The sequence below is a fragment of the Amphibalanus amphitrite genome, unplaced genomic scaffold, assembly GCF_019059575.1.
Source record: "Amphibalanus amphitrite isolate SeventyFive unplaced genomic scaffold, NRLGWU_Aamphi_draft 001107F_arrow, whole genome shotgun sequence".
NCBI lineage: Eukaryota > Metazoa > Arthropoda > Thecostraca > Balanomorpha > Balanidae > Amphibalanus > Amphibalanus amphitrite.
The window spans coordinates 97,106-123,658 of NW_024882601.1; the positions used below are offsets into that span (position 1 = coordinate 97,106).

Below are 26,553 nucleotides of genomic sequence, written 5' to 3' on the forward strand. Positions count from 1 at the left end.
ATTTTTTGAACATATGCCGTTTTTGGTCGAAAACTCAGAAATCATGACGTCACTAAAACCTCGATATCTCAAAAATTTTCCAACCGATTTTTTTGAAACTTTGTCACAATAAACTTCAATCAATTCCCTACAGGTACCCAAAATTTGGCGCGCCTGCGGCGCGCCGTTTTTATGCTATGGCCCGGCGAAAAAAAGTGGGGGCGTTTAACGCCCCCCCCCCCCAGCAACTCGCGGGATATAGCGAGCCAACTTTTCCGTTTTCGACTAGGGGTTAAATCCAAGTCCGAAACAATGGCAAGGCCCGCACGCGTGCGGTGACTGCAATCGCCACAGCGAATGCATGTCATGTGCAGGTAAGCTATTAACCATCACCATCTTCATACCCAGGCCTCTCCTCCCTGAGCTGCGCCGATTCAAAATGCTCGCCGGCACTACTAACAACACTGCTCTACCTGCACGGCACCCACGAGCCAGCACATAACCATTAACCAGCCACCAGACAACCGTGTGTGACTTTGCGCCAGTCACCCGTCTGTCACGTCAGCGAGTCACCCGTCTGTCATAGAGTGATTCATCCCACTGTCATTTCGTGAGTCACCATCGGGCGTCGCTCAGCCGGCTAGTCCTGGGCTGTTGCAGCTACCGTAGATATTCAATACGGTCCTTAGGTCTGAATAACTGCTTTTTCTAGATTATTTTTGGTTAATCGTAGGAGTCTTGCAGCAGCTAAACGTCTGCGAATATGTGTCTTAAGATTGTTTTGTGATGGGTTAACATCATTTTGTCCCTATGACCCCACACACTGGCGTGACATTAACATGAGGAAGGGACCGTACGGGGTAAGAACCCGGCACGAGCAGCCGCCCGGCACATGGTCGGCCAAATGACCCCCAGACCACCGGACCTGACGACCGACCTGTCCGAGCCGTCAGTCATTAGACGAGCTGTAATGGGGCCTGGTTAGGCGGCGCACTGCCGCGGGCGCCGCCCGGTCAGGTCAGGTCGGGGGAGGGGCGGGGGGGGGGGGGAGCGGGGGGAGCGGGGAAGGGGGGTCGGTTGCCGAGGCACGGGCGCAATGGCCAATGAGTTGACACGGCGGCAGCTCGGTCACTATTTGCCGCCGGCCAGGCCACACAGTGACACAGTGGAGCAGGTCAGAGAGGCTGGGCGGCACCGTGTCGCCATGGTAACAGGTGACTGTTTCCGCCCGGTAATATACTCCATAATGAGCCTCAGTTTCCGATACAAAGGAATCACCGTGCAAGGAAAGGAATCTGCGGTGATGGGTGAAACTGAACAGCGGGATTCAGTCAAAATTGGTAACCGTCGGCAAGCAGGTACCAACCGAAAGAACCGGTTAACATCATTGACGTTCTAATCGGACCATTTGCATAAATTGCGCATGTATATGCCTCCAAACAAAAACTTACGGTAACTTTTAAACAACTTATCGAAATCAATTCTTATACAAAAAACAGCTTCTAAACTTTTGCTCTCGACCAAGATTATTGAGCGTTTCCAGAGATGATTGGATGTGAGCCCACCGACGTAATTCCACCTATATTGACGTGCTCTACGCCGTACAAAGGTCATCACACAGAGAACCCGATCAAATATCATTTACCGAGACATTCGTTAGAGGCAGCTCCAGCGACTTATTAGGATTTCCTTTCGTTCGGGGTCAGAACCTAATGATTGGGCCAGTTCCAAGAATTGGAGCATATGTTACCATGAGACAATAGTCTACATCGAAGAACGTCAAGAGAAATACGGTAAGGGATTATTCATTGATATCACGTAACACGAATGCCGAGAAATGCCAACTGCACAAGTCAATTGCCAGTTGTCACCCTAGACGGTACGATCTTATGTAATAGCAGATACTGCACACTACAATGACGGTCGACTCATTCCTTCAAAATATGTATGATGACTGCATATCCAAACCCTACGTACGCACGCATATCTGTACATTCATGGACGTATGCAATAGGCATGCGATATGCATGCATGTATTTATTATATCGCCCAGAACTGCGTCCATCAAAAATGATAAACCGAATGACTTAAGCGTTGGCTCACACTCCCAACTAACAAATTAATTCCCGACGTCAACCTGCGACGTGTCTAGCGCTGACTTCAACACACCTCAAACTCAGTGAATAAATCGCACCAAAGCAAATCGCACCGCACGGCGGCGGCTATCTTGGCCTCGTGCCCGCTGTCTAATCGACCTTCCGCTCCGACTGCGCCGCATTCCTTCGGCGCTGGTGTGCACAGGTTTTCACACATCCACGCGGGCGGCGCATTCGCGCGACCGTTCGACTGGGCCCCTCCTACGCACGCCGCGCGCATTGTTGCCGACTTCTGAGGCTCACACCGACACCCTCTTAGCGGTGTGCGTGGTGGTGGGTCCATCAGACACAGCACGGTGTGATGAGCAGTCAAGGGGTGCCGTGACCCCCGCCGGCTGAGGTGGGACGGTGGGCGCCTCAAAGAGATTTTAATTTACATCTACTGGCACAGCCCAGTTTAAGTAGAGGCAGGGTTTGGAAACGGGTCCAGAGGGCAAATGTGGGTGATAATTGAAACTGTATAATGGTATTGGTCAGCTAAGGATTGGAATGTTACAATTAAATAAATCATGTTTTCCTATTGATGAAATTATCTATTCAATCAGGAGATATAACATCAGGCGAATCGAATACTTATTCAGGAATATTTCCTAACCAGGAGCATATGTTCCACAACAACCCATATTCCACTTCTTCAAAAGACTTCACAAGTCCACAACTGACACCACTAACAGGGCTGAAGCACCAAAGTAGCGGCTGTTTGACCTCCGATCATCTGCTCAGAGTTCAGCAGCACTTCGTTCACACGGAGACGAAACCAGATACGGCGCGGAAATCCGTCTCCCGACGACACGTGACGACATTGTGACGAAACTGTGACGGATCTATGACCGTTCGTGACGTCACGACGCTGGCAGGTAACCACGGTCGGCACACAGCACGGTCACCTGCCGTCTATTCGAGATGGCGCCAGTGCTGACCCTCGCCGTTTTAACGCTGCAACGCTCCTCAGGTTGGCAGGGCAGTATTGGTCTCCTACATAAAACCTCCCAGCGAATACATCCCGGTTTACAAAGTCGCCTCACGTCATCCAAGAGTGTGAGCTACTTCACAACAGCCTATTGTAAAAGTTTTATGACCAGCTACCGGATTTTTTACTGCACTATGCCCGCCTACAAAACTTGTCGCTCCTTTGCTAAGACCCACGGTGTAACGTGAAAGCACCCACTTCTTTGGTTCCCCTAGATCATAACCTGTGAGGTATTGCTAAGCTTGCAGCCGTCCAGAGGGTCTGCACATCAGTCAGGCTCGAAAGAAGCTGAAATGTCTTTGAACGATGCTTGCACTGGGTTGGTGCCAAATGCCAAACATTACTACATTTTTTATGGAAAGCATGTGAGGTGTTTATTGATTATGGCTCGATCCGACTGCCGATAAATTTCAAAACAGCTCAGGTCATTTCGGTACGGTATTTCATCTCAAACTGCATTCCATGTGTGCTGCGCAAGCGACATGAAGGGGAAGGTCGGTAAACATGATTCGTCCTTTCAGCCTGTCTGTCCTGGTCTGTCCCGTCCTGTCCTGTACTGTCCGGTCCTGTCCGGTCTGTCCCGTCTTATTTGTACCAACTGCATCACCCTATTCCGTTCTGTCATGTCTGTCCGTCTTAGTCTGTCCCGTCTGTCTCGTTTGTCCTGTCAGCCCCGTCGTCTGTTTGTACTGCGTGTCCTATCTCTCCTGTGCTGTCCTGTCTGTCCCGTCTGTCCTGTCTATCATATCTGCCCCCTTCCCTCCTCCACTCACCTGGGGAGAGCGCGAGCTCGATGTGCTCGCTCTGCGGCCGGCTCCTGCCGCGACCACTCTCTTCCACCTTCTCCTGACCAGAGGAGCTGGCTGAGTGGCTGCTGTAGCCGGTAGGACCGATCTGAAACGCAGAGAAATGACACTGTCAGGGAGGTGTGTACTGTGCGGCAGGCGGAGAGGACACTGATCAACAGGAATGCCAGATATAATATATCACTGGGAACGAAACTCGTTGTGAGAAGGAGGAACAAATAATTGCGTGGTTTGTGCGTCCTCTAATCTGCCACGAAAGTGATAACAAATCGGATCAGAAACCACCGGACGAGTTGAGCGCTGATTTCATGTGAAAATATTGGCTGACATCGCGGCGGATGGATCAGCTGATCGGCCAGAGTTTGGCTGATTCCTGGTCAGATAGGCGACACCAATCGCACCAATCCCTCTGACTAACGGAATGACAGCTCACTAACCGTCTGACCAACGAGCTAAGGATTACCAGCCTACTGACCAGCGGAACGTCGGCATGGTATATTTCACTTAGATCTCTAATCAAAGAGAAGTCAGCTCACCAACCTATTTATTTGAAAAAATGTAAAACACCAAATTCATATCACTGACCTACTAACCAACAGCTTTCTCAGAGTTCTGAGTTCTGACCAACTGTCAGAAATAACCAGGTACTCGTCCCCAGTACCGGCAGAGGGGGCGACCTGTGTCGGCCCAGTCAGCGCTCCTACAACGTTCGATCGATGTTTGGCTACGTGGCATATCGCAGGATCCACTATCAGTGTTCTGGCGTAACGCTGACAGGCAGCGAAACGGCCCCGTCAGATTTCCAGGATAGTTCCCCTAATGTCAAACATTGCAAAGCATCCATTTCCAACGCAGAGTAGCTGGGATTGTGATATGCTTGTAGGTAAACACTAAAGAGGCAAGTGATATTTACAGGTTTTCCTTCATTCATTTCCTTGTCCAAATAGGGTAAACTGTTGCGCTGCAACATTCAACTGGCATGCCATGTCCGGTGAGAGCCGCAATCATTGTGCACGCATCTGTGAACATTAAGGAATGCCATAAGCTGTGCTTTATTATCAAGACGGCTTATCAAGTATCGAGATTCATGACATCACCTGAGCAAATACGGCCCACCCGTGACAGTCTTTATCAGCGCTGCTCCAGCCATACTGTCGGCGGGATGTATGTCTGCGGGGGTCCCCCTTTTCCATTGCCGCATCTGTCGGTAACGTCGTCGAATTGTGTCCCTCTGTGGTCGTCGATTTGTCCAACACCGTTTACTGATGAAGACTGAGATAAGAGGTCATTATGACTGCATCTAAAGGATAGATGTCAGCACAGTTGACCAAAACACAAATACCAGTGCAAGCAACTGTATTCCACTGTAATGTTTATCGCAATGTTGATTTCATAATTGACCTTTTATGAATAGAACCTAGATAAGTACGAACAATACATAATACACATAATTCATCATGACTTGCGATCAGATGGTAACAAGATATACGTTAACAAAAAAGCTGAGTACTCGGTCTAATGTCCAAACAGACGTCACACAATGCTGCGGAATGCGGCACACGCTGGGCGGGAACGTCTGCTAGCGGGGTTGTCACTATCAAATACCAATCGCGGAGGACAACACTCGACAACTGTTTTATGAAGCCGTCTGTTTAACAGATAGCCAAGTAGGATGGGAACTATGATTGTCGAGCATGTGTCCTACAACAGGCTCCGCAGTGCCTACTTATCATCTGGTTTACATAATGGTTTAGTCGCTATCCGTGTAATATTTTTTAGGGATAAAGAATATCACGCATGTTAGAATGTAGCAACGTGCAAACAAAGTTATTACATCCATTATTTTATGCAAATAATATGTTGCATTAAAGTATTGTTACAACATTGACTACTATGGAAATTTTAAGCAAAAAATAAATACTCATGCGTCTCTCTATGACAAAAAAATAAACAAAAGATGGCAGGCAGCAATGCATGAATACTTCTGTGGCCCTCTCCATATAAAACCCGACTCTGCTTCTTACGCAGCGATCGCCAGAGGACGACTCCGTTCACGACGCATTAACCTTTGAGGAAGTTAGCGCTATTAAATCATATCTGCCAGCCGATTCAATTACAGTTCGTGGCAGAACGAATTCAGTTAGCTCGCCTGGTCTCAAACGAAATAAAAAAGAATGAAGGCGCAATAAATGCCCTCTATCCTGATGTATAAGACACAATTCCTAGAAAGTTAAGCAGCTCGAGTACACACGTTTGCAGAAGGAGATTAATGACTACGAAAAGCTAGGAAAAGCACACCAGATAGCATCTACTGGGCAATACTCAAATAACTGAAGTCCATACACATATCGAGATGTGATGACAAAATCACTGCTTTTGGTTTTGTTGGCAGATGTTTCACACATCTTCCAACATTCTTATCCACCTAAATGTGAAATAAATGCCACCAACCTCCTCGGAAGCATGAAATACCAGTTTATTGTTTCAGCCACTGCCCTGGAGCGCACGTCAGAATTGACCCCGACAAAAGCCCGTGACCAAGTCGTTATAGGAGCTATGCTTGTTTCAAACAGCGTCCGAACTTGGAGCGAAACTTTAAGCTACAAAAAAACTCCGTCGAATGCGTGGAACGAAAATGCTCGCACGCACTACCAAACCTACAACTATTCGTTGATTTTTGAGACCATGGTTAGGGTTTGACCCGGGGCGATGTTGCTCAGTAAGCACAAGAGACAACAAGGAAGTATCCACAGCGCCTGTCCCTAGAAAACCGCTGACATCGCCTTTCAGCTAATGTTCTGAGCGCTGACAATGGGGATGAGCAGCGAATGACTTCTAAGAACGCACTCCTTCGACGAAGAGCCCTTCATGAGGCTACTTGTATTTGTATTCCTTGTAAAGTCCCAAGGAATACAAAGGAAGCATTGAAGCATTGATCGTTGAGATAGACTGTACCCATCCCTATGCGGCTGGTATATCCCCGGTGCCAGCTACTTTGCCCCACCAGACTGATTATTGTGATCAACTATGAACTACACACAAATAAGAAAACGATTGAAACAATGTATGCAGCTCGATAATGCAGTGATGTCCTCAGGTAGCATAGAGTTAACTGAAAATAGTTTACATGATATTCATGCATACGGACATAAAGCAGATATATTAAATAACAACTTAAAGACTGCAGCATCGTTAACTTAGAAGCAAGTGCATGTGTTTGGTATTGGTAATTATACGGATGTTCGAAAAATTAAAACGATCGGGGGCATCAACTTTCAAACGGCAGGTCCCACTGCGCAGATTCGAGAAACGGCGGGTCCCTTTTTCAAAGAAAAAGTCTCAGGCTTAAACTCAGGATCGGGGATATAGTGTCCTCTGTGCAGGTTATAATGATGGCATCCGCAAACTCACAAAGCATACTCACAAGGCTGGCCAGTTTGTCGCTCCATTTGCCTATCTGGTGGGCCGATTGGGATCTGGCCACGGGCTTCCGCACGCGATGACCCGTTCGTCTTCCGGAGTCGACTGTTTCTTGGGGTGTTTCGCCAGGACTCTCCTCTTTCGAGTCTTCAGACTCTGCCTCGGCCACACTCCCCCGCTCCGCTGCCGCTGCTGCCGCCGCTGCCTCCTCCTCGCCCTCCAGTGCAGTGCTCTCCAGGAGGTCGGCCAGTCTCGGGTCCCAGCTGCGGCGCATCGAATTGGTCCTCCTCACCGCCCGGATCCGCAGACTGTTGGCCCTGCGTCTGACGGGGCCCGCCTCCCCTTTGGAACCTTCGGCCGCCTGACACTGCCGCTGGTACGCCTCACGCAGCAGGGAGAGAGGGTCCGTGGCCAGCGACCAAAGAGGAGGGGGGGCCACGACCCTGGGAGAGTCGCAGTCCGCCGCTGGGGCGGTCGCGAAAGGAGAAGCTGTCGGACTCGAAGAGGCTGCCGCCGAGCCGAGAGAGGCCGCGTCCGGTGAGCTCGGAGAGTCCAGCGCCACGGGTCCGTCCTCCGGCTCCGTGACCAGCGAGGTCAGCGACTTGTGCACCTCCTTGATCCGCTTGGTGATGCTTGACTTGACGTAAAGTGATTTGCGCTGCATGGCGCGTCGTTTGAAGGAGTTGCTCTCCTCCGTGTCGCCATTCTGGGTGAGGTCGATGCAGCTCTTTGCCCGGCCGCGGCTCGACAGAAGCTGCACAACCGACCCGCGCTTCTCGTCAGCATTTTTCGCCTTGCTCTCATCCGACTTTTTCTGTTCCTCCAGTTTCTTCTGTTCACCTAGTTTCTTTTGCTCCTGAACCTTTTTGGCCGCTTTCGCCGCCTTGGCTGCCTTAGATGCAGACTCGGTTCTTCCGGCTGCCTTTTTGTTCTTAGTATCCTTCTTTTTCAGATACTTGGAGCCATTCTGTGTCAACTCCGGGCTCGTCAGTCCGTAAGCCTGTTTCATCAGAGTGTGGTACTCTGCTGGCACGTCCATCGTGCCGCACAAATCGGCTGTTCACAAAGGATAACAATGGCTTCTAGCACCTCCCAGCCAATCTCCAACAAATCAACAGCTAGGACAACCCACAGTCACCGAGTGCTGTCGAATTCGCGTTTGATCACCACAACCCGACATAAGCATCACCACCCTCGCAGCTTCTGCGTTCAACCGCCACTGCCACTGTCCCCTCGTCCCTTCTCTCGCACCACCCGGTCGTTCTCAAGACACAGCGGCGGTCGTTCTCAGGGCACGGCGCCCGTGGCGTTCGCGGCGCGCCCGGGGCGATACTGGCGCGGCGGCCGTGGCCGCGGAGACGTGCCCCTGGCCGCGGTTCGGTACACGAGCTCGCCGATAGCCGAGCCGGCGTCGGACTTTGTGCTGTGCTCATGGCCCATTGTTATCGACGACGGCGCCGCGCCATCGCCGGGTCAGCAGGATTCCACCTGCCCGTCCCCTCCCCGTCTACCACACCGAGACGGGGGCTGGGGCGCAGGTCAGGTCAGTTACCAAACAGCTGGGGTTTCCTCGTAAGCGGAAACTGGCAGCATGATGGGTAGATGTGGGGACACGACGGTAATTTCGACGTTGAGAGCAAACAAGTCAGTCATATAAATCCGATAGCGATGGTAGCTGAGGGCACCTGCTCACCGTGAATCATGTCGCGAAGGCTGAGCTTTCCGGATCCTAACGATGAGTGATCGGCGAGTGTATCTCCCAGGTCCCACCCACACCAAACGAGTCACCAATCAGCAGCATCTCTCTGTGCAGATAGTACGACAATCCGGACACCACCAACACCCACGGCCACTCCATAAATCCTCTCACTGTGCAGAGATTTATTGCGACGCAACCTTAGCCCGCGGCCGGGGTCGTCGCGTGCAGGGGACCGCAGCTGTCGGCGGCGACGAGTCCCCCAATGCGTCTGTGTTTGGATCGTCTGGTCTGCCAGTTGGCTCGTCGCGCACCAATTACCCCCGAGTGCGTGCCAATTTCCAGCACGCGTCTTACTGGGTGCTGCGGCGGCGTCTCAGCGGCCCCAGACAGCGAAACGAGGCGGCCGACGGCCAGGACAGGCGGCGAGACAGACAGGACGACAGACGAGACGAGACGAGACAGACGAGAGACGGCTGGATGAGGCGGCGAGTAACGAGACGGATCAGACGAGGCGAGACAGACGACCAGACGAGCCAGACAGAAGACGTGACGTAGCGGACGGATTAGTCATATCTTCCAGCATAAGAAAAATGAGCGCTCACGGCACTGTCCGTCCTCACCACTGCTGATTAGCCTTCGAATGCGTGTGAGGACGTCACCAGAAGCAAAGGACGTCACCAGAAACTGTTTTCATATACCAAAGTAAGTAGTGGTTGCTTACATACAAACTGTATTGACAGCCGTTGCAAACTATTAGAAAACGAAAATAATGATGGCGGTATTCAACACTCAGCAGAAACTTGATATGACCACAGTCGCTACCAAGCAATAACGCCCCACAACTTGCCTCATTTCCGACACATTGCCAGTGGGGGTTCATGGTCTCGGCGAAATCGCTGCCACTAGTACAGCTGAGCCGTCTTTGTTGCCGATAAGATACGACTGCCACATGCCTGCACGGGACCATATCACACGTCTCGGTGTCGCTGGAGTGCTGCCGATTGTCCGGTGAGAGGGTCGTGTTCCGACCGCGCGAGCACACTGCACAGTGCACACGCCCACGGCCAGAGTTGCAAATCGCGCGCTGAGAGCTGTATATCAGCCCCCGGCCAGCCGACACCGTTTGCTGAGGTGGACTGACACGGGGGGGGGGGGGGCGGCAGCCGGTTCACACTATCCTCGACAGTGCAATACTGCGACTATTGCCGGTGCAAGGCGACACACGCTGGGTTCCCATGGGTGGCCAATGCCAGTCGTGTGAACGCCGCCCGTGTGGGCCAAACCGCAAAGGCGCCACGTGAAAAGGCCGAGTTTCGTTCGTGTGGCCGACGATTGGAAACGCCTGAGAAAATCTGCAACCGTGACTCGTCTTCCAGTTGTGACGCTGGGCACCGGAATCCATATGGAGAATGATACGATCACGCCCGGACTATGGAAAGTAACCAAATATAGGCACTTGGAGATGAGCAGATATATAGGTAGAAAATCCACGGTCCACGGAGGCTACCACCCGTTAATCATATTTAATTAAAAGGGAATAGTGGAGGACCAAGTGTCACTACAGGTATATACGAGTAAGTCAGCTACTGTTAAATTCTCTTTACCACGATGAATCAGGCTTGATTTTCAACAGAAAAACACAAAACTAACTTATGTTTGAGCCTGAACACACAGCTTCTGATACCCAATAAATATACTTAGCTACACTACACACTGCTAGAAACGTAAATTACTCAAAACAAACTTTTCATCAATCAAACCGTGCATTGTTTGTACCCAAAGGCATATGTTATCCAATATGATGTCAGTTTCCTCTAATTTATTGAACACGATCAATGCAGCACACATTGTGCAATGTGCATGTATAAGCCAGCATTCACAACATACATGACTAATGAAATCGATTTGTCTCGCACCTTGATAGCCAGCGGACCCGCTGTCATTACCTGCACATACCACCAGAAGATCGGGCCTAGCATCGGTAACACATCGCCCTGACAACAAATAACGCCCACAAAACCACTACAGCAAGGGCGGCGCCTCGCGGTATCGCACCAGACGCCAATCACCTGCCAAAGCTGGCACTTGGATATGACAAACTCGAACTCCAACGGCCTCACAGTGCGGCGGGGTAGACAGCGAAGAAGCACCCCCCGGCCAGGAGCAGCACCTTGGCGAGGGCTCGGGCACAGGCACAATACCTGTGTGACGCTATCTAATCCCGATCGGACAGTCGCCGCCGCAAAAATGACGCCAAGATCAACTCTTTGCCGATGGAAAAACGTGACACATGACCAATGAAAGACACACGCAAAACTCGCGCCCACAAAATACGGACAGGTGATGGGAAACAATGGGCGTTTGATGCACACGGTTGGCAGCTCGGGTGGCATAACACACTATCTTATGCATTGAGCTCTCACCCGGCCGCCCACCCCGTCCCTCCGGGAGACGGTGCCACCTGGTTTGTGCAGCGACGAGGCGGCGCGTCGGAGCACAGCGACAAGCCCATTCGTCAGCGCGTGACGGTTGAGAGGGCCGTCAGACGGTCCGTCCGTCTGCTACGACCCGGCGCGACGTCCCTCTCCCGGCGTCCCTGCCCTAAGAGACGCTAGGGAACTATTGTGTGCAAACGTTGAAGTTTTCGTAGCTTTAGCTGTCAGATTACATTAAAACGATAATAAAATGAACACCGATAGTTACTGTTCACGTTGATGCTTGTGTTTGGTTCAATCAGCTCCCCAAATGGAAAATGACACCGTTCTTTGTGCGTTACCTCACAAAAGATCCCAACAAGGAGTCCCCGGCTGCCGTGTCATTACTGTGTCTTCCGTGTCTTTGTTTTTGCGTCCGAGTTCGTAAACAGAGCCTGTCGGACCCATAATCGGTCGATGATTTATGCAAAAGGCCGATCTAGTGACATTGACGCTCGTGACATTTTGACCCGCACCACAGAGACGCCATGCCGGCGCATCCCGGGCGGCCATTAGGGCTCCGGAGCACAGACGAAACAATGGAGGGGCAGACGGCAGCGCACCCATCTCCTCCTCTGACGAGCGGCGACCCCGTCATATGGGGCACCCTGCCGCTGCTGTGCGCCGCCTGTCAATCACGATACTGAGACACCGACAACTTTGTGAAAGCACATGTCTGCTTTGAACACCGCGTGTCCGGCCAGCCTCGTTCCATTCGCGTCATCCGACATGACTGGTTGTCGGTCCACGAGGGACAAAGTGGTCCCGACGAACAAACACTGGAGCTATTAGGGCTTCCATTTGCTTATCGTTAGAAACAAAACGCTAACGATAACATGACAAGTGAATGGCTTCGAACGAGGCCCTCCCTAATGGTTTTCTTATTGAACGCAGTCCAAACAAGACGGCAGAAACTAGTTAGCAAACAAACCCATCAGCATCTATTCACTACGCTTACCACTTCACACCACGGATAGCAACAAAGTCTAGCTATTCAGTCGAAAACCAATACGGCCGCAAATCCACTATTCCGATTTCCGACCACCAAATAGCTCAGAAACTTAGCTCCAGTTTGGCGCCGTATTGAGAGTTACGCGGCCACCCGTGCAGCCCGTAAGCCTCACATTATGAACAGTGGCTGCCGGCCTGTAGATGAGGCCCGATAGCGGGCTCCACGAAGGTCACGGCAGCCCACCGGGCCAGCCGTGTTCCCCATTGTCCATGCGCGCCGCCACCACCGAGCCCAGGCAATTATGGGTCATTTGACTAAGGGCTTTCGTCAGCGGAGCGGTCCAGCGCACGGCAGCGGTAGTCGGTCGGGGTGACCTGGTCAGGTCAGGTCAGGTCAGAGGTTAGATGTCAGGACCGGGTGAGACGGGACCTAGAAAGCATGGAGTGGAAGCAGCGGCTGTATGTTTGAGGCTTTACCATTGTACTGAATCATAAAACCATACTGACTATTGGCACTGGACGTAATTAGAATTCATGCAACTACGGCACTTGAAGTAAGACCGCAGTGCTAGAACTGGAGCAGGCCTTCTGATACAACAATTGCCTGTTTGCTTCCATATCTACCGCAGCACAAAAACCAAAGCACGTACTGCCAACAGCCTCCCCGTTTGCAATAACTTTCCCGGCTGTTTCCCCACGGCCATAACATTTCACCTTGCGGCCACCGCGCTGAGAAACAAACCTCGCCTCGAGTTTTACCGCCGCATCGGCCCTCGAGTTTTCGTTTTTCCACCTGGCAATTGGTTCGTTTAGGACATTGGCGACGCCTCTCGTGACCTGGCGGCTATCTGAGCCATTAGCTGCGCGTAACTGTGCAGAGCGCGGGTCACCGCGGGGGCCGGGCAAAAAGTGCGCCGCTCTCGCGCTGCATACAAACAGGGGAGCGCGGCGCTGAGGGACGCAGGGTGCCGCCGCCGCTGACAGGCCATTTCTCCATTAATCGCCGCGCAAACCGAGCGGCCAGTCGCCGGACAGACCGAAAAGATCGAGGCATTGTTGCCGGGAGCTCCCAGAGAGAAGAAGAGCAGCCTCTTGGCAGACGCTGAGATTGATGTGGACCGCAAGGTGAAATAACCTTCTCGGCCGTGTGGCCGCGACTGGAGAAGAGATTAAACCAGGTGCCACGGCTCCTCTCAGCCGCTATTTTTAACGTAATTGCAATTTTCTCATCTCGCTGCAAGACGATGGTGTCTTGAAATTTCGTCGTCAGGCGCGACGGGCTATGGCCTCCCACCTTTGGCACATCTGCATCTTCAACTCGTGAGAAGCGTGTTTGGCCAACAGATAATTGACTATCGGACGAGAGCGGTCACTGCTGCCCGAAAAGCGGAGGACCGCACAAGGTCCCACGATAACAGGGGCGGTGGGGCGCGGGAGGACGACACTTAAAACGTTTGAGGTCGAGAGCAGCCGCCAGGATAACAATCACACGGACTTCACCAGGATGACTGTGTGGATTTCGGAGCATGTCATTTCAATGGAATATTTTTTTTTCTTTTCAAATCACCCTTTATAACCACCTTACACCAATATTTCAGCATTCATAGTACGAGAAAATGCCAAAAGAGAAAACAAATATATGGTGTTCCAAACTGCACAGAAAAACCACACACTTTCATTGCACTAGCAAACGCGATTGTTACAACCCAGCGATGGCTGCCTTTGACGCTGTCTTCTGGAGCTAACGGTCCGACACAGCTTAGGGCTGCGATCGCTTTGGCTGCTCTGAGCTGTCAGCGCCAGACGCGGCTGAGCAGCGACATCAGCGAACTATTTGGGCGAGTCCGCCGATCGCGCGACGTCTGTGATGTGCAGGCAAGCGAAAGTGTTTGTCTATTAGAAAATAATAGGAGAGTGGTGAGCAGACTCGTGCGCACAAAGTGAACCACAAAACATACGATCTTCAAAGTAGATAAGTCTTAGTATTTATTTGCTGTGTTGATAAATACTGCTGAGATGTAAAAACAATCAAACTACTTTCGAATTTTCTCGAGATCATATTGGAGCAGCGTGGAGTAATTTCTTACATAACGAGCATCCTCCCAGTTGCACATGCAGCGCCCTCCTCGTCGCCAATACAACAATCGGCGCTCGCCGGGGCAGGGATGGGGAGAGCTGCGAGGGCCTACTGTGCGCAAACTAATGAGCACCCCACTAATGAGGCCATCTCGCCGAGACCCGAGGCAGCGCCCGAGTCCCTGGCTCAGCTCGGCCCCCGCGCGGCACTCGAGTGTTACATACGTGGCGTGACAAATGGTTCGGATTAGTGGCAGGCAGCTTTCAGCAGCAGCGAGGTAGCTCAGTCATTTTCAGTCTACACAGCTAGTAAACCAGGTCTGTTCTAAATGACATTTAATGACAAAACTTGGGGGATATCTCAAGATGGTTCCGCCATTCAATTTTGAGTTTAAGAATATCAGGTGCATTTATGAAAAGAGGGAAGACTGAAATTCATCCACGGACTCAGTCCGTTCTCTCTCCTGTCAGCGACCCTCCGAGCAGTTCGCACACCATTTCGACCCATTGCCAGGGGCCCGATCTGCACGGCTGGGCGCCAACCAGCACCTCGCGCCGCGGGCACCGCTTGTTAGCGTGCTGCGAGCTCCATAAAAGGCCTGCGCTGGGCGGCTCCCCACCGTGTCGGAAGCACGCTCTGATCAGGCACCGGTACCGCGCCGTCAGCGGCCGGGTGCCGAACGAGCGGCGGGGTGGGGTCGGCGAGACTAGACGGTCCTTCGAGCGAGGTTAGGTCACCGGTCAGGTCAGGTCAGATATCAGGTCAACGGGGAGAGTAGGTAAGCGGTCAGGTAAACGGACAGGCTGATGGTCAGTACAGTGGTCAAACCCCACCATTGAGTGGGCGTATTTGGTTTAAAAGTCACTTCAGCGGAAGGGCAGGGCTGGGAAAAATGCTGAATCTGCTACATACCAGATATTACGAGAAACTCTTATTAGCTACATTGCCACAAATGTTCCTCACATCATTTCTGCTAAAGAAAATGATTTTACAAGTCAATAGAAATTCTGGACAGAACTTTCCGCACTACCATTTTCTATCTTTTCTCAAAGTGAGCTTTAAATGCTTTGATTTAGTTGGCTGCACGCACAAAAAAAGATACAGTGTCTTGCTTCTGCCCCCTGTGAATGTTCTTTTTCTTATTTCTTACTCTTTGTAGGAAGCATACAAATACCAAAATAAGGTGCTGTGGGGTTTTCTCAGGGCAAGTTCCAGCACCCCCCGGAGCACCAGGAAGCTCCAGTGAGCCCTAGAATTTTCCTATCAACATCCAAGCACCTTTAGGATTCAGAAGGTATTAGCCTACTCAGGCAGAAAGTATTTGAAAGAAATCAGGTTGATTTGGCTAATCAGTCTGGTCAACAATTTACAATCATTGTGCATGCCGAACCCGCTGTACAAATGTTGCCAGTTGTCACCTATCAAGGTTTAGAGGTAACATAATAATTGAACATTAAAGAAGTAAATAAAATATTCTTTTCTGGGCGTTACTTGATCAATATTTCAATCAGATCTCACCTTCTGCGCAAATCCGATCATATCTCCCTATATCTTCACATCTTGCTTTGCGTGCTGGGCGGCTACCTTGCTCTTTAACTGGGTACTGCACGCCGCTATACGGACAGTTGTCATTACAGCACTTGAAATTAGGCCTGGAACATCCCACTTCCCCAAACTAGAGGCAAAATGAAAGATACACTTGCCGAAATGATGCAAAAACACCCAGAAACACTCATCAAAAACCATCAAACAGTGCTGCCAGATGGGGAAGGCTGTAATCCTCCAGATCAGTTACAAAAATCCTCCAGATTCCTCCAGATCCTATTGGTAGATATAGAAAGGCGGTCTTGGACACTGCGGGGGGCTATACCCCCCAAAAAGTTTCACCAAATTCTAAAAACTCACCGGATTTCGAATCCTTTCGCACTGCTGTGCAGATTAAAAGATACTTTTTCTCATAAAGGTTGTTTAGTTTTCGTTTAATCTTAAAGGGACCCTCCCACCTTAACATTAGATTTGAGTTGAGATAGCCAAAATGGGGTCCCTGGCTCACAATTACCGGTTTCGGCACTCACAACATCGAGAAATGCCTTAAATCGGAAATATTGAATCTCAAAACTGCAGCATTTTGATTCAGAGGGGCTAATGCATAGGAATACCCCTTTGAATGTGTGACGTCAACGCAGATATCTAACGATTCTTAAATGTTTGACTAAAACGTTTTGTAGCACGCGGTGGTATATGCTGCTTTGCGCGCAACAAGTGCCGCACTTTCAGCTGCCAAACTATTGCTTCCAAATAAAGTCGCTAGGAACAGCGGAGATCCCAAAAAGTAAACAAAAGTAAAAGTCTAATATCTTGAAAACCGGTGAATATTTTTCGGTAAAATTTGGTAGATATTCGTTTTCGCTCTTTCTGAACCGAGCGACATCACTTTCATGCCAATTCATAAACTTTTTTGAAGGTGGGAGGGTCCCTTTAACAAAAACGAAAATTTTCGTCGATTACGGGCGCTGCAGGGGTACCGGGGGCATTTGCCCCAAATGTCCCCCTTAGATCAGTCAGTAGTTTGGTACCCTCGTAGATATAGCTACAGACTGAAACATTCTGCAGTCTCACGGTGATAAAGGACGTGGTATATCCTAACGGGTAGGGTGACGCTGGGCAGGAAAATGCCTTTTTAGTCTTGAATGTGTTATATTTTTCCATGAAATTGAATGTAATAATCGGGCGACAAATCCTCCAGATTTTCCTCCAGAATCAAAAATCCTCCAAAAGCGAAATTTGTCCGCAAATAGAGTTCAAAATCCTCCAGATTTGCGGAAATCCTCCAAATCTGGCAGCACTGCCATCAAACTACCCACGCGAAACGACAACTAGAATGGTCTCTAATGCGCCAGAAACAACGCATCAACCAAACACACAAACGTAAATGATGTTTTTGTATATTTTTGTAAATGTTTCTTAATCTTACTAACAAAAAAGGTTTATTGGTGCTTTGTAACTCGTATCTATACAAATATATTTAATTCAAAGGAAAAATACACTAGAAACTGACATAAAATATTATATGACGTCATCAAAAAGAATTAAAAACGTTGCAGGATAATGCTTCATAAAAGATGGCTTTTTAGAGCTGTCATGGGCAAAATGAGTTGATTCTTTTCGTATTTTTATTGATCATTTAACAATTCCCTTTTTAAGACAATTTGTTTTGTTTCGTAAATATGTCGTTGCAATATTTCACAAATAATAAAATTCCTTTTTGCAATATTTATAAGAAAGATAGCGCATAAAAAGGCGTAGCAGATACCTTTAGCTACACGACTCAGAGTATGAAGAATTAGTGAAAGCTACACTGGAAACTGCTACAAAGAGCGGCCAGATTCGTTATAAAATGGAGCACAAAGCTGACGTTTTGAACTTGTGTTGGCTTTACATCTATGTTTTGTTCATATTCGCCGACGAGATCACTGACCGGTGGTACCTCTATTTCGAAAATGTGCGAATTTTGATGTTTTTATTGTATTTTTCTTTATGATCTACGGAAGAGAGAAATGCTGATTTTGCTACAATTGATGGAACAATAAACCGATATCTGCTACCTACTGGGGTATGAAAGTATGAGGGATTTCCCAGCCCTGCGGAAGGGTCACCGGCCAGGTCAGCAGTCAGGTCAACCAGCAGGTCACCCAGCAGGTCACCAGTAGGTCACACCGGGCAGGTCACCGGGCAGATTACCGTGTCAGTGTCACTCAAACCGGACCGGGCGGCACCGACCGTGTCCGTGTCAGCTTATCCCGCACACCTGATTGCTGCTATCAACTTCAACAGCGGACGTCAGGCCGAGTTAATCAGCGCTCTGCTCGCACCATGAGCACCAGATTTCATCGTCTGCCCTACCACTTTTTACTGCCCCCAAGTGAGGGATTTAGATAGGGGCATATCATAATTTCATAAGTGGCAGGTGGGTGACTTCTGTCTTACCAAGGAGACCTTGTGGCACGGGTTAACACCGGTCCAAGGGCGTCGTACCGAAAGGGCGTCGTACCGAAATAACATATGTATCACAGTTTCTCTGAGACCTTTCATTGTTTACACAACCCCGTTATACAAGAGGCCAGCATTTAAACAAACCAACAAACACTGTGGCTCATGACGCTGCAGGCTGGCATCTCTGTGTTTTACCTGATCCGAGGCGGTGGCTGCCGGCCAAAGGGGTGAGAAACAGCAGCCAACAGGGAGGTCCCGTGACCTCAAACGCCCGCGGCGGTATTTCCTGGACCACCCCGACTCGCTCGACTGGCCGCATTACATAGAGAAAGGTAACAGCGATCATGCTGAGCCGTAGAGTCTATAGGATTGATCTAGCTATTAGTCAAGACATACTCAATAGGGCGGGTCATCCGAGAACTTTTTTTCGAGGACACATAATGAAGACCGAAATTCCTACGGAGCATGTCACAAGAAAACTGTGTGAATTTTTTCAATTTTTTTGGTTGAGGTTGCGGGTCGCCGCAGCCAATTACCTAATCAACCGGGTTTTTCGCTACATTTTCACTGCACGCGAGTTTTGAGCACAAATGATTATGATTAATTATTTTCAAATATATACCTCGAAACTTCAGCTCTTCCTCAACCTATTCTGCAAGTCTGTTGGCTGTATCTCTTTAACTGTGGCCATGGTGCCATGCTCTCTGTATCGGTTTTCCGCAACTCGATCGCAGCGCCATCTCTTGAGAGGACTGTTAACCTTGCGTCGGCCGAGACAATATGCATTCTGCTGATGCGATCTTAGGACGCTGATGAAAAAAAAAACGTAAGGCACAGGAGCGTATATAGCGTGAAAGCTGTCAATTGCAATTAAAGTAGCCATGAAATGTACATATCGGGGGTTCACCTGACTTTACCAGTTTACCACAGCCATTATGCGCCAAGTGCGATAGTGTCCGCTGGACCTATTAGTCATTTGATTCTGCGCTGAGACTTCAGCAGCATTATTTTCAGTTTTGGCTTCGATTATTTCCTTGCATGTAAATTTAACCTTTCTTTTGAAATGTAAACCTAGTGTTAGAACTGAACAGTAGAAGCTCAATTGCAAAATAACTAAGTACTAAGTTAGCCTCGTCAACTTAGCCCGGCTTCATCTGACAACAGACTGAGGATGAGTTGCGAGGTATCCTGCTGATCGGCGATCCGCGTATCATATCACTGCCCGAGTCGCGCGTTCTCATCGGACCATCAGATCCTATTTTGATGACCTATTGGGGCTGGGCCACCGCAACAAGCAGTGGAGCATCGAGCTTTGAGGGAAACTGACCTCATAATAACCGCGGTAGTAGCTGCTAAGTGGTCGCCGACGCAATTTGTGATCCCAATCATGTGACATTGTTGCAGTTAGTGGAAAGGAGACTCCATGTCGAAACGGAACTAATGCTGCGTGGTGGTCCTCGGTGACACTTCACATTCTGTTCTCGGATAGGCAAGTGATTACTAAGGAAATGCCCTTCTGCATTTTACGTGCATAAGGAATAAGGATGCGTCGTTTATCATGATAAATAGGATAGCCGTGCTGGATCATCGGCTATGACGAGCCTGTTGGACGAGCATATTATTGCTTCAGTAAATGAGCCCGGTAGTCAATGCTTATTCTATTTTACACCAAAATCAGACAAGGGCCAAACTATTAAACAAGTTTACAAGACTTGTGGAAAAGCCACTGGACTAAAGCTGCGCCGATCAGTGGACCATTTACCAAGAGTGCCTGTGCATCGAGCAGGAACCGTTCGTGCCGTTTCGGGCAACGCCATGCAGTCCAGATCAGAGAACACTTCTGAACAGCCCGGAAGCAGGCGTCACGCTCTTGACAAATCCTGAGGTAGCTGTCAGTAAGGAAGCTTGAGCCCTTGAATTTGGTAAAATGGCTTACGTTGGCAGATTGCAAGTTACGTATTCCGTCGCGATCGCCCATCATACAACATATATTGACCAGCTATGTTGTTCACTATGTCCCAATGTGGTCCGAAATTACGGAGTAAACATTGCAGAGACGGATTACTCCAAAGCATCCAGCTATTGCGAGACCTCTCAGCTCAACGGTCTGTGTTATTCGCCCAGTGATCGACAGGAATAAGTACCGGGCTCACTATAGGAAACTTTTTTTGGGCTGTACTGGCCGATACAGACAGACGGCAAACAGTGCATACACTGCGATGCTTGCTGAACTAAGGAATGGTGATAAAAAGACTCGAGACACTTATGGCAAAAAAGTATAGGAAGCGAATGAGGCAGGAGACATAAAGATATGCGATTCTATCAGCATTTTGCAATAAACAAGTCATGCACTACATGCAGCTCATAGATCGGTCCAAAGAGCGCGTTACAGAGTCACCAATAGCAATCTCGCTGCAAGAGGGTGACCTTCGACCCGCTGCTTAACAAATTAATTTCGATCCGGTGCATACCCATAATCACTACTCAGGCAGTGGAGCGAGCCGTCCGGTTCCTAACTTAGGCAGCATACGTTGCTGTTATTAAGAGAGCACGTCTCGGTTACATCACGTGTGCCATCAGGACGCAATGCAACGCTCTCATGCCGGCGTTTGAATCAATTATCGAAGTGTGATTTTCTGTCCTAGGACGGTTAGGTGGCTGGCTACATTGCATTCAAAAATTGATTCCTGAAGTATTTCGGATCGAATGGGTACAACTCACCTAGTGTCAAATAAGGAACACCAGACACCTAGGAACACCAAAGAACACCATATACCCGACGTGGCAGCGGCTGCGTCAGCTTTTAACGGTCGGAAAGCCGTCAAAATCAATGTTATGCCAAACTCGCTCAATAGATGGCGCTGGCTTCGTTGCGCTCAGAGCGCCGATGCTAATCGCTATTCTGAGCACGATTCTGCCACTGGGGTTTCCAAACTTTGTGAAGAGGTGGGGTAAGCATGTAGAACTTGGAAAGTGGTAAATATAGTACCTTTCTCGAATTTTTCCCACTACATTTTGCAAACAACGAGAAAAATTAGCAAAAGTGGTCTCGAAAAACCGTTGACGGCGCGCCCAGTTCCTTTTCAAAAATTCGCAAAAAATATGTTTTAACCGTTTTATGGATCAGCCCGTAGGAAAATCGCTCTTCACTTGGAAACTTTTTCCATCGACCCGCCCTAATACTCAAGGCTCAATGTGAGAGCGAAAATTAGTTCGCTCATGATCTATACCAAGAAGGACGAGTGGTATGGTGCGAGTTGATTGTTGCATCAGTTATCGGTAAGCAAACAATAGGTATAGGCTGTACATATACAGGGTGTAACGAAATTATCCGGACATCTATTTTTTCGCCATAGCTCGCACAGTTTCTTTTGTAATGTTAGAAGCTGGAAAATTGGATGAATGCATACCTCTGGTATCTGCTCTCAACTCAGCAGTGACCTGACCTTGCGAAATGACTCTTGCTCTGAGTAAGAGTCGAGTCGCCGACGGGTTCATTTGATAGTTTTCGTTTAAGGCGGTGGAGAGAAGGGAGTACAGTCTCTCGTTTCGTAGTAAGGCTACGTGTTGGTGGCATGGTGGCATGAGCCAGAAGCTGGTCTGTCAGCAGCTTGACATCAGCAGCAGCCAGTAGCACATCTGCCTGAGGCGTAATAAGCTTGGACTTGGTGGCAGACTCAGCCCGGCCTCGATCGCAAAGGGCGCCCTTTGCCAAGTGGTGAGGAGAGTTGTCAGGATAGCGGCAAGGAAACGGCACCAATTAATTCGCAAACTGACTCGAATTCTTACCAAGGCAGATAATAAGAGGTCCCATATCATGATTCACCGTCACCCGCCCTCTAGCTTGGTTTTACTGCCCTTCAAACTGAAAAAGACGATGAAGTTGACGGGAAAACAACCAGTCCACCACCTTTGGCCTCAGGCCATGGCGTGTCCACTGGTCGAAGGAACACATGAATGAGGTGGCCTGGTCGGATGGGACGCTGTTCGAGCTGCGATGTCCGTTGAACCGTCAAATCGGCCATGTGTGGGCTGCCAGCAGCTCGAACATGCCGGCCGTCGCCGGCGTCAAACGTCCGGCCAAAATCCAGACCTGGAGCATGTTCAGCTGCTGTGCAATATTCAAGTTGTTCATGACGCCACAGAAAACCACTATCAGTAATGAGTATTACCGGCGCAACATCCTGGCTAGCGATTGGTTGGAGCCACTCAGCCAGACGGCACAGGAGGGCTCGGTTTCTGAACGCGTGCTGATGCCTGATTCAAGCCGCGCAGTCTTCATGCGGGGCGGCGCACCAACTTCAAGTCCCTAGCAGAATGAGAAGTGATGCCGAGAGGACCTATTGTTCTTCTGGGCTAACGGGCTATGGCCTGGAAATAGTTCCCATCCCAATTCCATCGATATCTTATGGACTATATTGTCCATCAGGAGATGAATGAGGGGACACCCGCCATCAGCGCCGCCCAACTGTGGGTACAGGTTAGTAAGGCGCTACTCTATATGAAACCCACTGTGCTGGAAAATCCAGTGGCTGGAATGCTTCAGAAATTTGTACCTGCGCTCTTATGAAAGGTGGCTATATAATAATTCAAAAGAGAAAATATCAGATTGTCTTGTTTCTTAATTACAGCGCGAATAAAGATGTCCGGATAATTTCGTTACACCCTGTACGAGTGAGGCTTACGATTGAGTCAAAACCAGTACATGAAAGACCCTCAAACCTAATACGCATCCCTCTCTAAGCCATCACGAGCTATCATGCCCGATAAGAAATAAGAATCGAACCGGCCTCAGGTGGCAGCTCTCGGTCTGGTGAGGGGATCCGTTACTCGGACTTTCTGCACCGGGTCGTGGTCGCGGCAGGATTATATAGACTGAGCAGCGCGCCCTCAAGGATCGATCAAACCGTCAGCCCGCCGGTTATTGGTGGCACTCGTGTCGGCGGCGACCTTCTGCCACTAGCATCGATCCCTATCGGCCACATGTCAAACATTAATGCCCCGCTAGCATGGAAATCGCATGCAAAAATAGATCGGACGGAGCTCGAGTTAGTGTGGAGCCGGTCCTGATGACTGCCGCCAAACGAACATCATTTAAGGCTGATAACGTAGACATTAGATAAGCAAAATGCAAAAGGCCAACCAAATAGCCAAGCCATTACAATGCCGAGTAAACGGCGAATCTCTGCACACCATTGGTGGGGCTTTGAACTTTCTACACCAATCGCAAACCATGCGGGTATGTCGATATCCACCACAGACGCCACTTCTATTTAGGAACTAATATAATAATCATAAAAATATATAATTCATTACTGCCTATCGTCGAGAGGCATATCCAATCATGCTCGGCAGGTCAAAGCCGTTAACTACCTCCAGAAAACCAGCGTCATCACCGGAGCTGTAGAGGAGAAAATGCGAGAAGGCGCGACTCCATAACGAGGAGCGAGGTGGTAATTTGATCGATTTTCCGAGTCACTCTGACACCAATCGATGACGAAGCACCGATGAGAACAGGCGATAGGCGATCTGTCGGCCTCCTGCCGCTTCGAAAATACGGGACACAAAATCCACCAGTACCTATTTCCTCGCTATCGGCTATAGTTATCGGACCGTTCAAGTGTCATGTCAAAGCGAATGCAAAGGGATTTCACAGGGTACCGTACTATGCCCTTCACAATAAGCTGCGATTACTTACACGGGAGATGCGCCGGTCGTCGCCGACACTGGAGACTCGGATTCGGGGTATGACCGGTGACCCGACGATGGTGACCTCCTCACGCGTGGCTTCCATCTCGTCCGGATCGATAAAGAACACAATACGACTGCTGGGCGCCGCGGCCATGGCGAGATCTCCTCACCGTTTAACGATCACGAATCACGAGTCACGAGTCGCGGATTAATAGTCACGAGTCACGGTGCTGAGCCAGAGCCGGCCTCAGAAACTAATATCGAGTCTCACGGACGGGAGACGGATCGTCACGCGCTCGTGTCGTCCACACTCTCTCGTCTTGGCCTCTGTTCAGTTTTTCTCGCCTGTTTTGACCGCTCTTCGTGCCAGCGGCTCAACGCGGCGGCCTGCAGACTATCACGCCTTTGTTACCGCAGATTAGAGACGACGAAAAAGAGCACGCCGGGGCGCGCTCTCTAATTATCACCCTGCTGATTTCAGGCCGGATGTGGGGCCCTTCGAGCCCTATTCGCGTAAGCAAGTCAATCACTCATCACCTCGCGGATATTTCTCGGGGGTCAAAGTCTTCTCACACGGCGCAGCTCAGGTGTGGCGTGTCTCACAGTGCCGGGGCGGGGCCCGTCACGTTCTCACGTCGGCCGTCACTCTCGGGCGCGCCGTCACCGCCTGGAACGCGTCCAAACCGGTCCGAGCGCCGGCTGCCGGTGTCACAACTGGGGCGCGAGGGGCGCCGCCTCGGACCGACGGCGCTTCGACGGGCCGGCCGCGGCGCCGAGCGCCACCGGCTCTCTGCTGCCAAGATGAGGTGAGCGAGCCAGCGCCGAGCATCGCACATTAATCGTGCAGTCGGCCGCCGACACGGCCGGTCAGCGGGCTGTCGCCGCCGACAGCCCGCCGTTCGTCGAACCGACGGCCCGTCGACGGTACGGCGGAGACACGGCGAAGCTACCGCGACGACCGCTGACACCACGACGTTGAGCTTTGTCGTAAAAAGTGCCACAACACGTCTCCACAATACCGATTCACGCCAATCACGATCACCTATCTCGCTTACCGAATCACACACTCAGTATTCACTCCTGAGACTCCACTAACGTCAGAGGGGATGTGACCGGTCACAACAGCAGCGCAGCACGCAGCGTTCGACCTCAGCCGGCGACACACTGACTACCAGTGGCAGTACGCAGGAGACTGTCTCTCCAGCGAGCGTCACGAGGCCGCGCGGGCCAGCACGCGAGCTCGACGGCGGTGCGCGCGGCGCTGCACCTTCACTGACGACTGACGACTGGCGGCGGCGGGTGGAGAGAGAGAGAGAGGCGCCAGTGGCCCCAGGTCACCCTAACCCCCACCCAATCGGGTCAGCCCACTCGCCGACCGACCGTCACAGCACGGTAAAAACACCAGACACGACCGGAGACGGCGACGTTCCGGCATCTCAGATATTCTGCGACAAACATGCGACATGACATGCGACAAAACCACGAACGCCTGAGCGGTAGTCTCCGTAGGGTAAATACGGCGTACCATGAAGGAGATGGTAATATTGAGCATGAAGACCACTCGCCAAAACTACGAGCATCACGCATGGTTGATGGCCTGTCTAAATTGGCAAATAGTAGCGGGCAGGACCACCACCACAATGAGATGTCGTCGGTCTCTGCTTGCAATAAAATTACGTAACCGACAGACCGAACTATTATGAAAAGCGACCGATTCGAAAACATCATAATACAACTAGAACTCCTTAGCGATATCAACTATTGCTTGAACAGAAATATCGAAGCAGCTTGTGATAAAGAATAACTCTCACAATAAAATTCAATGTCTTGATAATAAAATCCGAATTACTAATTTTCATTCATAAAGAAGCGACGTCGCTCTTCTTTATTCAGAACCAGTGTTTTTGCAGCGAATGGGTTATGGCATAAACACTAGTAGCATTTCTGAATTGTAATTTCCCCCAGGATTGAGATAAGCAGGCCAGACAAAGCATAAGCTCACCAGTAAATTATCGCGAACACGCTATTCAACGAAGTCAGTCACGCCGAGCTAGTTATTTAGGCGCAAACAAACAGACCTAACTAACGCCTTAATTAAGCAGCCTGGTTCCTTAACGAGTTGGCCCGTCAATAAAACAAGCTATCTGGCGCCTGAGTATCGAAAACCTTTACAGGGGCGGCGTCGCCGTGTGTTTACGACGGCCAGCTCCACCGATTTCGATAAAAACACGCTCAGGGGCGAGCCGTCTCCGGTGCGAGCTCACGACATCGCCGACCGGCAAACAGCCCGCGGGTTGAAGTCGAGGTCACGGGGAGTGGCCAGGGGTACATTTAGGA

At 50.1% G+C, this 26,553-nt stretch overlaps 1 protein-coding gene across 6 annotated transcripts in view; it reads right to left on the reverse strand.

Moving 5' to 3' along the window:
- Positions 1-26,553, reverse strand: part of LOC122370193 (pleckstrin homology domain-containing family G member 5-like) — a 148,544-nt gene that overhangs the window by 45,986 nt on the left and 76,005 nt on the right. For 3 of the 6 annotated variants that reach the window (XM_043345575.1, XM_043345576.1, XM_043345574.1), the window contains one exon: positions 3,879-3,999. In XM_043345575.1, the coding sequence (XP_043201510.1) occupies positions 3,879-3,999 (121 nt within the window). Of the gene's footprint in view, positions 1-3,878; positions 4,000-7,335; positions 8,646-24,223; positions 24,386-26,553 lie in introns of those variants that run through there. The other 3 variants (XM_043345572.1, XM_043345571.1, XM_043345577.1) reach the window with 2 other exon arrangements.